The sequence below is a fragment of the Sarcophilus harrisii genome, chromosome 4 (assembly GCF_902635505.1).
Source record: "Sarcophilus harrisii chromosome 4, mSarHar1.11, whole genome shotgun sequence".
Lineage (NCBI taxonomy): Eukaryota > Metazoa > Chordata > Mammalia > Dasyuromorphia > Dasyuridae > Sarcophilus > Sarcophilus harrisii.
The window spans coordinates 310275217-310289497 of record NC_045429.1 but is presented as its reverse complement, the minus strand read 5'-3'; the positions used below and the strand labels follow the sequence as shown (position 1 = coordinate 310289497).

The 14281-nt window shown below is 32.8% G+C and overlaps 1 protein-coding gene across 13 annotated transcripts in view; it reads right to left on the bottom strand.

The window, feature by feature from the left end:
• CEP112 (centrosomal protein 112) overlaps window positions 1-14281 on the bottom strand; it is a 605978-nt gene that overhangs the window by 410771 nt on the left and 180926 nt on the right. For all 13 annotated transcript variants that reach the window (XR_004233797.1, XM_031965673.1, XM_031965672.1 and 10 more), the window contains one exon: window positions 6196-6275. Coding sequence is in view for 12 of the 13 variants with exons in the window: in XM_031965673.1 (XP_031821533.1) it covers window positions 6196-6275 (80 nt within the window). In the remaining variant the exon portion in view is untranslated. The remainder of the gene's footprint in view (window positions 1-6195; window positions 6276-14281) is intronic.

Sequence of the window (14281 nt, the reverse complement as noted above, 5' to 3'; positions counted from 1 at the left end):
CCATAACAGGATGCTTCTAAATAGGTTAAAGGAGATAAGAATTTTAAACATAGAATTTGTGGCTTACATAGCATAAATAAAAACCTGAAACTATGACAAATGTTACCAAAGAAAATAAAAGAGAATAATTGATTGGAAATTAAAATATAAAGAAGTAAAGGACAATCTGGAAGAAAAAAGTAAAGTGCAATAATATTAAAAGAAAATATAATCACCACACATGCAACACATATTGAATTCAAAGATAGGATATGTGGAGAAAATTTAAGGATCTCCCAGATCCTTATCTCCCAGATCTCCCAGAAGAACATGACAAGTCCCAAAATCTGAGCACTGTAAGGCAAGAAATAATATAAGAAAAATGCCCAGAACTTCTGAACATAGAACAAAGTTTCAATTGAAGAATCTACATATTACCTTTTGGAAACAAAGTAAAACCCTGCAAACTTTTAAAAATTTAACCGGCATTTAAAAATGCCAGTGACTAACAATAAATACTTCAAGTTACCAGGAGAAAGATATTCAAATTGAAAGAAAAGAAAACTTTAATAAGAGAAAACTATTCTGTACCCATCAAAAACTGCAGAAAGGAATGGAATAATATGTTCCAAAGAACAAAGGAAATAAAAGATACAACCTGAGAAGACCAAACCTGAGTCTAAGCACTAATGAAAAAAGATATATATCCAATAAAAAGAGGCAACTGAAATATTCCTAGAAAAAGATTAGAACTGAATATATTATTTGGATTTCAAACACCCCCTAACAATACATATATGTGTATATATATATATAAAGTTAAATAAATGTAACAATGAAGCAAAATATCAAAATTATAATAGAGAGATCATTAATATATTTCCTTTTAAAAACACACAAGGAGACAAAGCAGAATTCAAATAGTAATAATAATGGAGAAACAGGACTGGAACATAAGTGACTAAATTTCACAACACTTTACCACAGTTATGTTGATATTTTATTTTATTTTAAAATTTATTTTATTTGAAAAGAGAGTAAGAATAAAAGAAAAACAGAAAAGAAATACAAAACAAAATAAAGTAAAACAAAAGAGAACATTGTCATGTGCCCAACAGAACATTAAGGAAGATTCAAAATACACAATAAATAATTACCAGACCAAGAAAGTGTGTATATATATATATACATATATTAATAGAAGAAATTATATTCATGAATGCCCATTTTTTCTTTACTTCTATGTAAACTGATTGTTCTTTGGTTCTGTGCTGCATACCTTATTTATTTTATTCTTTTTCTCCTCTTTCATCTCTCCCACCTCTCCCAACCAAGCTACAGTTAAGAAAAGATATATTTATGTATACATATATAGATATAGACATTCATACTCATACCCACATACCTCTCAATACTTCCCACCCCGCCCCACACAAAAATGTCTTTCCTATCCATGCTGCTTCTTTAATTGAAGTCTGCTACATAACTTGCCTGCTATTACTTAACCTCCCTCTAACCCAGAGATCCCTCCCTTGTCTTCTTTCCTCCCCCTTTGCTTGCCCATCCACCCATCTCTCCACCCTTATTTCTTTATATATTTTGAAGGGTGCTATACCCTTCATGATATATATGTTGTGCTGCCAAGTGAACTCATTCCCAATGTGAGCAGGTTTTCAGAACTGAGCCCTCCTCCCCCTCTAATGCCTCTGTCTTCCTCTGTATTTCATTTGTATAACCTGATAACTATTTTTCCCTTGATTTTGCCAATCTTTCTTTTGTTTTGACAATATACCTGTGTGTTTTCTACAAAGTATCTCTTTTGAGGTAATGACACATAGATTTTTTTTTTCTATGTCTACTTTACCTTCATATTCTATCACTCCTTTATTTTCTGCATTACTGTGTCAAAGTTATCTTTTTTGGTCACAATTTTCTGTAAGTCCAATTATTCTTATGTTTTCTCTTCTTAATCTGTTCTCCATATTTGTCATTTTTTCTTGTAAGATGTTCCACATTCTGTTCTATTTTCTCATTCTTTATAATGTGTTTAGTTATTTCTTAGTTTCTCATAACTTCACTGGCTTCCCTTTAACCAATTCTAATTTTCAAAGAATTATTTTCATCTTTGAGACTCTGTACCTCCTTTTCTAGTTAATTAACTTTTATTCCATAAGTTTTTATTTTCAGTTTTCCCTCAATGTTTCTCATTTGATTTTTAAATTCTTTTAATTTTAATTTTAATGCCAAGGAGCCATTTCACATTACTCTGGGGTAGAAGTTGTTTTTTTTTTTTTTTTTTTTACTAAAATGTCCTCCACTGAAGATGAACTCTGGTCTTCCCTGTTCCCATAATATGTTTCAATGGTGGGGTTCCTTCTTTTTACCAGTTCATTTCTTTTTTCTAAATAAGAGGTATTTATGTAAGTCTCTTTAATCATGAGTGGGAGGGACAGTGCCTCAAGCTTCCTTTTAACTCTCTACTCTCACCTGGAACCCCAAACCAAAAGCTCCACCCTCCTGCAAGTGTCCACAGTCAGCAGCATCCCTACTGTACTGCCTCTAAACTCACCAAGCACAGTGAGTCCTTCTCAGCAAGGGCCCACATCTCAGCAGTACAGCTGAACCTGGCATTCCCAATCAGTTTAGGTTCACTTGTCTTTCCGAATTTAACCCCCGACTTGACAAACAGTCTGGGAGGTGAATGTCTCTGTGGTTCCTGCTGAAACTCCAGCCACACCTAGCTAGTCAGAGGAGTCCCCATTTTATGTTTCTGCAAAGCTAGCCCAGAGGCATTTGCACTTCAAACAAGTTAATCTCTAGTCCGGGTTTTTCTAGGGTTGTATCAGGAGGACCCCTGTTCTGTTCCGAGTCTTGATTTTTCGCCAGCCTGTTATCTATCCTGAGGTACAAATTTGTTCTATTTGTGGGGGAAATCTGAAGAGCTTGAAATTTATCAACCTACCCTGACATGTTCTCAGAATCCTCCCCTTATCAATATTTCAACAAGATTAAATTACAAAATGAGAACATAAAAGAGGAAGAAAGAAATAAAGGATACAAAGGAAAATAACTGCTGTAGTGTCTGTGTGTGAGAAATAATTATTACTCCCTAGCATGAATAGCTAATTATTGCATTAGGGTTAAGGGTTTTTCCCTTTTCTACTTCCTACCAGTATGGAAAATCCTAAACAGAGATTTATCCAGGTCAAGATCTAATAAGACAGCAAAAGAAATTCTAAATTTGGGCTAATTGGTACATTCCTGCTCATTGTGTTTGTTCAGACAGGTCTAATAAAATATGGATCCTCTTATCAGACAATTGATATGGAAACTAATGTCTCTTTGACCAAAATTTAGTCAAATCAGGTGTCCCAAGACCCTCACATATAGTTCACCCTCTCAATAAAATATTTATTTTCTCATTAACTATTAAACAATTAGGACTAACTGCTACTCTGAGGAACACCTACTCTTCATGGGCATATATATTACAGTTTACAGACCCCCGCCATAAAGAATCTTTGGATTGAGAGCAACAGACAAATTACCATCCTTTTATTAATGTGCTAGCATTATTAACAAAATTAACAAATTGCTCATTAATTATGACAGTCAAAGCTTGTTATGAGCCAGAACTTGAAACAAGGTGATAACTCAAGGGAGATGTTAGAATCCTAGTGTTAATTCAATGGAATCGATACAATGCTTATTGGTTCACACATTAGAGCAAATCCTTACAAAGTGTTAAGTCAGTAGTATTGATAGAAACAATGCTTAAGTTAACACCTTTGAGAGTTCACACATTAGCTCACACATTAGTTCACAAGTTTGGGAGATTCACAAGTCAGAAACCCACAATCCCACTCTCTCAGAGGAGGAGTCAACCTTTGGATTCACACCTTTAAGAGATCATATATAAGAAGCTCTTAGAGCTTCAGTAAGTCAGTCAGTTCAGAAGAAGCCACGATGTCTGAGTTGAGCTAAAGCAGATTGACAGAGTGAGAGTTAGTTCGGAAGATTGCCAGGAGTCAGGAAAGCTAACTGGGCCCAAGGAAAGAGATAAGACTTGGAAGAAGAAAATAAACGGTTGGATTTTATCAGCTGGCTGTATTTGGAGTGATTATTACTCTGAACCGAAACTAAGGCTGCCTCCAGAAAATCTCCCCAAGAAACCTGCTCTCACAGAGAATCATCATATTATAGAAAAAGAAGAGAACACCACAAAAGCTACTTAAGTAACACATCTGGAAGATGAGAATCTCTAGTTGGGTAGGTAAAGAGGCAACAAAACAGGAAAAAAGAAAGGAGGAAATATTGTTTTAATAGCAGGAAGAAGTGACACTGATGAATGTTTTCATGGGAGAAGAGAGATATTCTATAAATTAAAATGGGTTAACTTTTCAAGGATTTGGTACTTCAAAAGACCATTTATCTTGTCTCAAGAGAAGGGGGACTTCCAGGAACAAGTCACAATCAGAAGAATGGAAGGACTTAGGCTGAGGGAGGGGAGAGGATTTCTAGGCAAATAGGGAAAATATGACTAAGAGGGCAAAAATAAATAATAAACTGAATAAGGAGGAACTTGGAAAAATTTCTACCATGGGATATTATCTCTCCCACCTACAGGAAGTGATATTACTAAGAATGAAGCACAATAGAAAAAGAGTGAGCAAATTCTACCAGGCAACAAGGCAATATTAACATTGAAACTGTTCTAAAAAGGAAGAATATCTTACTTGAATAGTTAACTGAGAAAGGGTGAAAGAAGAAAAGAATTAAATTAGAGAAAGAAAACTTATAATTTAAGCAAAGTTATAAAATTAGGAAAAGAGGTGACAAGCAGGAGGGGAAGTGAAGGAGGAATTTTTGAGGGTGAGTAGAAGAGAGCTAACGTGAATATAGGATTGCCTTAAAGTAGATTAATCTAATTTAACAGAAGAGTTATTGTACTTGGTTTACAGAGAAAAAAAAAGAAAAACGGGTTGGGGATGGGGGGAAAGCAATATAGACAAATAGAAGCCCAACTCATAATTTTAATGTAAATATATTCAACAATCCAATAAAAATAGTAACAAAACAAAACTTCCTAATGTTTATAGAGCAGCAATTTCATTTTACCACATCAAAAATTATTTCACTCAAGGTGTTCTTTAAAGATGTGAATAGTGAATTTTTAATAATTTTGGTAATTTTTCATTAAGAAAATATCAAAGCCTTTATATTTTAAAACTATGAAATGAAATGTAATGCCAGAGAAACTAAGGCAAAACAGAGATTAGGTTTTTAATATTTTAATAGTGGAGAGTTTGGACTAGTCAGCTGGATGGGACTCTTGTCTCAAACCACCTAGCAGACAGCAATTAATTCCAGAGACTTTTACAGGGCTCCAACTATCAGGAAAACAAAGGCAAGGGAGGAAGAAACATTTAGTAAGTCAATTTCAGGAAGGACTATTAATTCTCATAAGTTGGAGGTCAAGAAGGTAATCAAGCAGAAGACAGAAAGTCAGGGACAGAAAAGATAGTGAATGCCATCCAGGTATTTGAGATAAGCCATCTGGAGTTTTATGACTCTTTAGAATGTGAAAGTGGCCAGAGTTCAGAGACCCTAATTCTCAGTCCTAATGGCCAGGAAAGGGGGTTTGGACATAGCATACTAACTCAGGGAAACTGAGGTATTACAATTCAGGGAAACTGAGGTACTACAAAATAATCTTAAACATAATGTTGTAGTGCCTCTAGATGCCACTTTCAATCAGTGATACTGAGTACCAACCACATATGCTCTAGTAGGTAATATCCGGAAACACAAAATTAATAAATCTTTGATATGCTACTGACAAGCACTTTTGAATTCCTATTCCAATAATTGCACACCATAAAAGAGAGGTTGTTCATAGTGTCCTAAGAATCTGTACATCTTAATATTTTGTAAATCTATTATAACTTGTTTATAAGGGAGCATCTGAAACCTATTAAACTCTCTTGTCTTATATTCCTATTACTACACAGGTAAATTGATTTTTTTCCTTAAATTTTTTTTTCACAATAGTAATAAAATCCTGAAAGTATGCATTATTATGGAAACATCATTCAAATGAAACCATAACAAGAGTCTTACAGAAACTTAAAATGAATATGCTAGAAAACTATTACATAGAAATTAAACACTAGATCATTTCCAGGAAAAAATGCATTTGTGACACTATTAACATACCTCAAAGCCTCCTCCAATTTACGAATTTTCTTCTGAGAATCTCCTTTCTCTTTATCAAGTTCAATCTGGAAGCCTTGAACCTATCATTGAAAAAAAAATGTTAAAATTTTAATTATGAAAATGAAAATGATGATATAAGACATGAGACAATGTCAACATGACAGGCAGCAAACCCAATTGAAATTTACCAATCTTGCCCTTCAAACAACTTTAAAATTTCTGAAATCAAATTTTGGAGTAACAGAACCAACAAGTAAGACATTTTTCCAGCCCAAAAAAACTTAAAGGTTGGAAGGAGAGGTCAGTAACACAAGGCAAGTAAAAGACATCAAGAAACAATAAAATACAACATCTAAAAAATGAAAAATAGAAGAAAATATGAAATGTTAGATATACTATTAACCTAGAAAGTAGATTAAGGAAATACAATTTTAAAATTATTGGATTACCTGAAATGAAATGCATTATTTAAAAAAGCCTAGATTTCATATTTCAAAAAATTATCCAAAGAAAGAATCTACTCATCACCACCTCAAAGAAATCCCAAAATGAAAATTCACAAGAATATAGCCAAATTCTAGAGCTTGCAATTGTCAATGCTGTAAAATTACCCATACATATAACTTGTAAATAAAAAGCTATTAAAAAAAAAAAGAATAGGATTGACTAAATAGATAAATAAATAGAAGAAAACAACTTCTTAAAAATAAATTTGGCAAAATGGAAAAAGAAAACAACTCCTTAAAAAATAAAATTTATGAAATGGGAAAAAAAATTGGGGGAACAAATCTCCTTTAAAACTACAATTGGCCAAATGCAAAGGGAGATTTTTAAAAAGCTAATAAAAAAAGTAATTCACAAAAAATTGGTGCTAATTATACTCAATATCTATTGTTTACATTTTCTATTTTTCAGAATCAATAGCTTGTTGACTTTCACAGATGATATTCCAGAGATGATTATACCTTCACATTCATACATCTAATAGAGCTGCAAAAAAGTACAAAATCTCACTGTGGTAATTATTGAAGGTTCATTCCAATTTTTTTTTTTTTTAGAATTGAGGAATTAAAAATAAAATTAAAAATAATAATAAAAAATAATAAAAAGAAAAAATAAAAATAATAAAAATAATGAAGAAATAAAAATAATAAGCTGTCCTTCCAGGCAAAGCAAAGATGGAAGAGAGAAGCCAGGACATTGCCTGAGCTTTCCCAACTTTCCCTTAGAATTAGTGCTAGTTCAAGCCTCAGAATGGCTTTTGGGGTTTCGAGCCACAAATATTTGGTGTGAAACAATTTTTCAGGTTAAGATACCTTGGAAGGATTTTAGGAAAGGTCTGTCTCACTTAGTCAGGAGGGACATGACCTAGTAGTGGCATAGCAAATTAGCAGGAGCCTCTCAGACAAAGAACAGCAGCAATGGCCTCTCTATCCTGCATCAGAGGACCAGTGACTCAGTAGGCCAGTGATAAGATCACCAACCCAATCACACAAGGCAAATTGGGAGATGCTGAAGCCTAATATAATAGGCAGACTAAGGTAGGTCAACATAACCACCAGCCCCAGAACAGAACAGAATAGAAAGTCAGTGAGAGTTCCTTGTCTCCCTGTAAAAAATAAATAAATAAATATTTTTGAACAATAGGCCCTACACCCCAGGAGCAAAGCTCAATTTTTAAAAATAAGCAAAAAAGTAAAAAGATCCCTGACCATAGAAAACTATTTTGGCAACAGGGAAAATCAGAATGCAAATTCAGAAAAGGAGAGCAATGGTAAAATGCCCACATGTAAAGCCTCAAAGTGAGATATGAACTGCTCTCAAGGTCAAAAGCCTCATTTGGAAGAGTTCAAAAAAGATTTTAAAAATAAAGAAAGAACGAAAATAGGCAAAAGAAATGACAGTTATGCAGGAGAATTATGAAAACTTAGAGGAGAAAGCCAATACCATGGAAAAGGAAGCACAGAATTGACTGAAGGAAAAACAACATCTTAAAAAGTAGATTTGGCAAAATAGAAAATATATATACACACTGACAAAAAGGACTCCTTAAAAAACAGATGTGGAAAAATGGAAAAGAAAAAGATACGGAAGAAAACAATTCTAAAAAATAGAATTGGTGAAATGGGAAAAAAAAAAAATCCACTGAACAGAATAATTCCTTTAAAAGTGCAATTGGCCAAATGAAAAGGAGGTAAAAAAGGTAACTGAAGAAAACAGTTCATTAAAAATTAGAAGTGAACAAATGGAAATGAATGGCTCCATAAGACATCAAGAATCATTCAAATAAAATCATAAAACTGGAAAAATAGAAGAAAATATAAAATACCTCAGTAAAAAAACAACCAACCTGGAAAACATATCCAGGAGAGATAATCTAAGGAATACCTGAAAGTCATGATCAAAAAGAGAGCCTAGACAACATCTTTCAAGAAATTATTAAATTGCCTCTGATGCAGGATAGACAGGCCATTGCTGCTGTTCTTTGTCTGAGAGGCTCCTGCTAATTTGCTATGCCACTACTAGGTCATGTCCCTCCTGACTAAGTGAGACAGACCTTTCTTAAAATCCTTCCAAGGTATCTTAACCTGAATTCAATAGAAAATCTCCTAAACCAAAGGATAAAATAGTCACTGAAAGAATCCACTGATCACCTCCTGAAAGAGACTAAAAATGATACTCTCAAGGAATACTCCCCAAAATTCCAGAATTATCAGATCAAGAAGGAAGTACTGCAGGCAGCCAGAAAGAAACAATTCAAATATTGAGGAGCCATAATCAGGATTACCACAATCAGAGTTTAGCAGCTTCTACTTTAAAAAATACCATATTCCAGAAGGCAAAGGATCTTGGGTTATAACCAAGAATCAACTACCCAGTAAAACTGAGCATTATCTTTCAGGAGGAAAGATAGACATTAAATGAAAAGGGAATTTTCAATCATTTTTGATGAAAAGACCACAGCTGAATGGAAAATATGGCCTTCAAAAACAAGACTCAACAAAAACATAAAAAGGTAAACAAGAAAGAAAAAAATATTTTTTAAAAAGTTAAATTGCTTACATCCCAACATGGGAAGATGATCCTTGTAACTCTTGAGAACCGTATCTTTGTCAAGGTAATTAGAAGGGATATACAAAGAGAGTGTGGATATTTAGTTGAATTTAGTATGATGACATAAAAAAGAAATTAAAGGGTAGAAAAAGAATTGTACTAGGAAAAGATAAAATGGGAGATAAAATGGGGTAAATTACATCATATAAAGAGGCACAAAACACCTATTATAGATGGCGAAAAGAAGGCAGGGGGGATGAGCATTGTTTGAATCTTAATTTCATTGGATTTGGCTGAAAGGAATATCATACATACTTTTTTTTTTAATGAGTCTTTTTTTTTTTTTTTTTGGAGGAAGGGGAGCTAGGCAATTGAGGTTAAATGACTTGCCTAGGATCATACAGCTAGTAAGTATTAAGTATCTGAAGCCAGATTCAAATGCAAGTCCTCCTGATTCCGGAGCCTGTGCTCTATCTACTGTGCCATTTAGCTGTCCCAATATCATATATACTTTAGTTTGCCATAGAAATTTGTCCCATGCTACAAGAAAGTTGAAGGGGAAAGAGCGAAGAAAAAAAAGAGGGCAAATTGAAGGAGATAAGGGTCAGAAGCAAAACACTGGAGAGGAGGGAAAGGGTGAAAGGAAAAAGGAAAATATAAACAGAGGAAAACAGGTGGGAAATATAAAGTTAGTAATCTTAACTGGGAATGGAAATGGGATGAACTCTCCCATAAATCAGAAACAGATAGCAGAATGTATTAAAAGCCAGAATCCCACAATTTGTTGTTTACAAGAAACACATTTGAAGCAGAAAGATATATAAAGAGTAAGATAAAAGGCTAGAGCAGAATATATTATGCTTCAGCTGAAGTTTAAAAAAAAGAAGCAGGGGTAGTGATACTGATCTCACATAAAGCAAAAGCAAAAATACATTTAATTAAAAGAAATAGGAAGGAAACTACATCTTGATAAAGGGTACCACAGACAATAAAGTAATATCAATACTAAACATATATGCACCAAGAGGTATAAAATCCAAATTCATTGAAGAGAAATTAATAAATGAATTGCAGGAGGAGAAAGCAAAACTATTCTAGAGGAGGATTTCAAACTCCCTCTCTCATAAGTAAAAAATCTTACCACAAAATGAACCATAAAGAAGTTAAGGAGAATAAAATTTTAGAAAAGTTATATATGATAGGCCTCTGGAGAAAACTGAATGGGGACTCTTCTCATCAGTACATGAGGTCTACACAAAAACAGACCATATAATAGGGCATAAAAACTTAACAATCAAATGCAAAAAGGCAGAATATTAAATGCATCTTTTCAGATCATTATGAAATAAAAATTACATGAAATAAAGGTCTATGGAAAATAGAGCAAAAATTAATTGAAAACTAAATAATCTAATCCAAAGAAATGGGTCAAACAACAAATCATAGAAACAATCAATAATTTCACACAAGAGAATGACAATAAGGAGGCAACATACCAAAACTTGTGGGATGCACCCAAAGAATTTCTTAGGGGAAATTTTTACATGCTCACGTAAATAAAAAAGAGAAATGAATTGGGCATGTAACTAAAAAAGCTAGAAAAAAATTAGAACACCTAATTAAATACCAAATTAGAAATTCTGGAATGCAGAGGAAAGATTAAATAAAATGGAAAGAATACTATTGAACTAGTAAATAAAACTTAGTTTTATTTTTTTAAAAATCAACAATAAATAAATTTTTGATTAATTTGATCAGAAAAAAAGAAAGAAGAAAACCAAATTACCAGTATAAAAAATGAAAAGAGTGAACTTACCACCAATGAAGAGAAAATTAGAGCAATAATTAGGAGCTATTTTGCCCAACTATATGTCAATAAATCTGACAATCTAAGTGAAGTAGATGAATACTTATAAAAATATAGATTACCCAGATTAACAGAAGAGGAAATAAAACACTTAAATTTAGGAAAAAGAAATTGAACAAGCCATGAATGAACTCCCTAAGAAAAAAAAATCCCTATGGCCTGATGGAGTTACCAGTGAATTATATCAAATACTTAAAGAACAGTTAGTTCCAATACTACTTAAACTATGTGGAAAAACAGGCAAAGAAGGAGTCCTATCAAATTCTTTTTATGACACACATATGGTACCAATACCTAAACAAAGAAGAATTAAAATAGAGAAAATTATAGACTACTTTTCCTAATGAATATTGATATAAAAAATTTAAATAAAATATTAGCAAGGAGGTTACACCAAATTATCACAACAATAATATATTATGACCAAGATGGATTTTACCAGGAATTCAGGGCTTGTTCAATATCATGAAAATGATCAACATAATTGACCGTATCAATAACAAAACTAATAGAAATCATATGATTATCTCAATAGATGCAGAAAAATGACAAAATAAACACCAATTCCTAAAACACTAAAGAATATAGTAATAAATGAATATTTTCTTAAAATGGTAAGTAGCATGTATCTAAAACCATTGTCAAACATTATATGTAATGAGGATAAACCAAAAGCTATCCCAATAAGTTTAGGGGTGAAATAAGGATACTCATTATCACCACTATTATTCAATATTATTCTGGAAATGTTAGCTTTAGCATTAAAAAAATGAAGGAAATAGGCAATGAAGGAATAAAACTATCACTCTTTGTAGATGATATGATATACTTAGAGAATTCTTGAGAATCACCTAAAAAGCTACTAGAAACAAATTAGAACTTTAGCAATAGGATATAAAATAAACCAGATAAATCATCAGCATTTCTATAAGTTACCACAAAGCCCAGCAGCAAGAGATAGAAAGAGCAATCCTATTTAAAATAGCTGTAGACAATATAAAATGCCTGTTAAGACAAAGCTAGCAACTGCATAAACACAATTACAAAACACTTTACACAAATTAAGTTAGATCTAAAAAACTGGAAAAGTATCAGTTGCTCATGAGTAGGCTGAACTAATACAATGAAAATGACAATTCTCCCTAAATTAATCTACTTATTCAGTGCCATACCAATCAAACTGCCAAAAAATTGTCTTATAGAGCTAGAAAATATAATAACAAAATTAATCTGGAAGAACAAAAGGTCAAGAATACCAAGGGAATTAATGAAAAAAAAAAATGCAAAGGAAAGTGGTCTAACCATACTAGATCTAAAACTATGTTATAAAATAGCAGTCATCAAAACTATTTGGTACTGGCTAAGAAATACAGTTGTGAATGAGTGAAATAGGTTAGGTACACAAGACATACTTGTCAATGACTAGTAATCTAGTGTTTGGTAAACCCAAGCTCATTATTTGACAAAATTTGCTGGGAAAATTAGAAAACAGTATGGCAACTAGGAATAGGTCAATATTTCACACCCTATATCAAGATAAGGTTGAGATGGGTTCATGATTTAGACATAAAAGGTAATATCATAAGCAAATTAAGGGAGCAAGGAATAGTCTACATGTCAAATCTTTGGTAAAGGAAGGAATTTATGGCTAAAGAATGAAATTCAAAATGGATAATTTTGATTACATTAAATTAAAAAAAGTTGTGCACCAACAAAACCAATTCAGCTCAGATTAGAAGGGAAGCAGAAAGCTGTAAAACAATTTTTACAGTGTTTTTTTATAAAGGTCTCATTTCTAAAATATAAAGAGAATTGAAATTAAGGGATAAAAAAGAAGGATACATTTGAAGAAGCAGAAAGGGAGACGTAGAATGGAGTAAAATATCTCGCATAAAAGAGGCACAAAAGAGCTTTTACCATTGAGGGAAATATTGAGAATATGAGAGGGAGGAGAACATATAACCTAACTCTCATCAAAATTAACTCAAAGAGGGAATAACATCAAACACATGCAGTTGGATAAAGAAATCTATCTTACTGAAGAAATCAAAGAGTGAAAATGCTATGTTGTGGTCCATAATCAGTTCCCACAGTCCTCTCCCTGGGTGTAGATGGCTCTCTTCATTACTAAACAATTGAAGCTGGTCTGAATCAATTCATTGTTGAAGAAAACCACGTCCATCAGAATTGATCATCATATAGTCTTGTTGCCATTGTATAGTGATCTCCTGGTTCTGCTCATTTCACTTAGCATCAGTTCATGTAGGTTTCTCCAAGCCTTTCTGAAATCATGTCTTGTCATTTCTTACAGAACAATAATATTCCATAACATTCATATACCATAATTTACTCAGCCATTCTCCAATTGATGGGAATCCATTCAGTTTCCAGTTGCTTGCCACTACAAAAAGGGCTGCCACAAACATTTTTGCACATGTGGGTCCCTTTCCCTCTTTTAAGATCACTTTGGGATATAAGTCCAGTAGTAACATTGCTGGATCAAAGGGTATGCATAGTTTGATAACTTTTTTGAGCATAGATCCAAATTGCTCTCAAGAATGGTTAGATTCGTTCACAATTCTACCAATAGTAAATCAGTGTCCCAGTTTTCCCACATCCCCTCCAACATTTGTCATTGTCTTTTCCTGTCATCTTAGCCAATCTGACAGATATGTAGTGGTATCTCAGAGTTGTGTTAATTTGCATTTCTCTTATCAAGAGTGATTTGGAGCACTTTTTCATATGACTAGAAAATAGTTTCAATTTCTTCATCTGAAAATTGTTCATATCCTCTGACCATTTATCAGTTGGAGAATGGCTTGATTTCTTATAAATTTGAGTCAATTCTTTATATGTTTTGGAAATGAGGCTTTTATCAGAACCTTTGAATGTAAAAATGTTTTCCCAGTTTATTGCTTCCCTTCTAATCTTGTCTGCATTAATTTTGTTTGTACAAAAACTTTTTAACTTAATATAATCAAAATTATCTATTTTGTGATCAAAATAGATCTCAAGTTTTTCTTTGGTCACAAATTTTTTCCTCTTCCACAGGTCTGAGAGGTAAACTATCCTATGTTCTTCTAATTTATTTATAATGTCATTCTTTATGCCTAGATCATGAACCCATTTTGACCTTATCTTGATATACCCACATCAATATTCTTA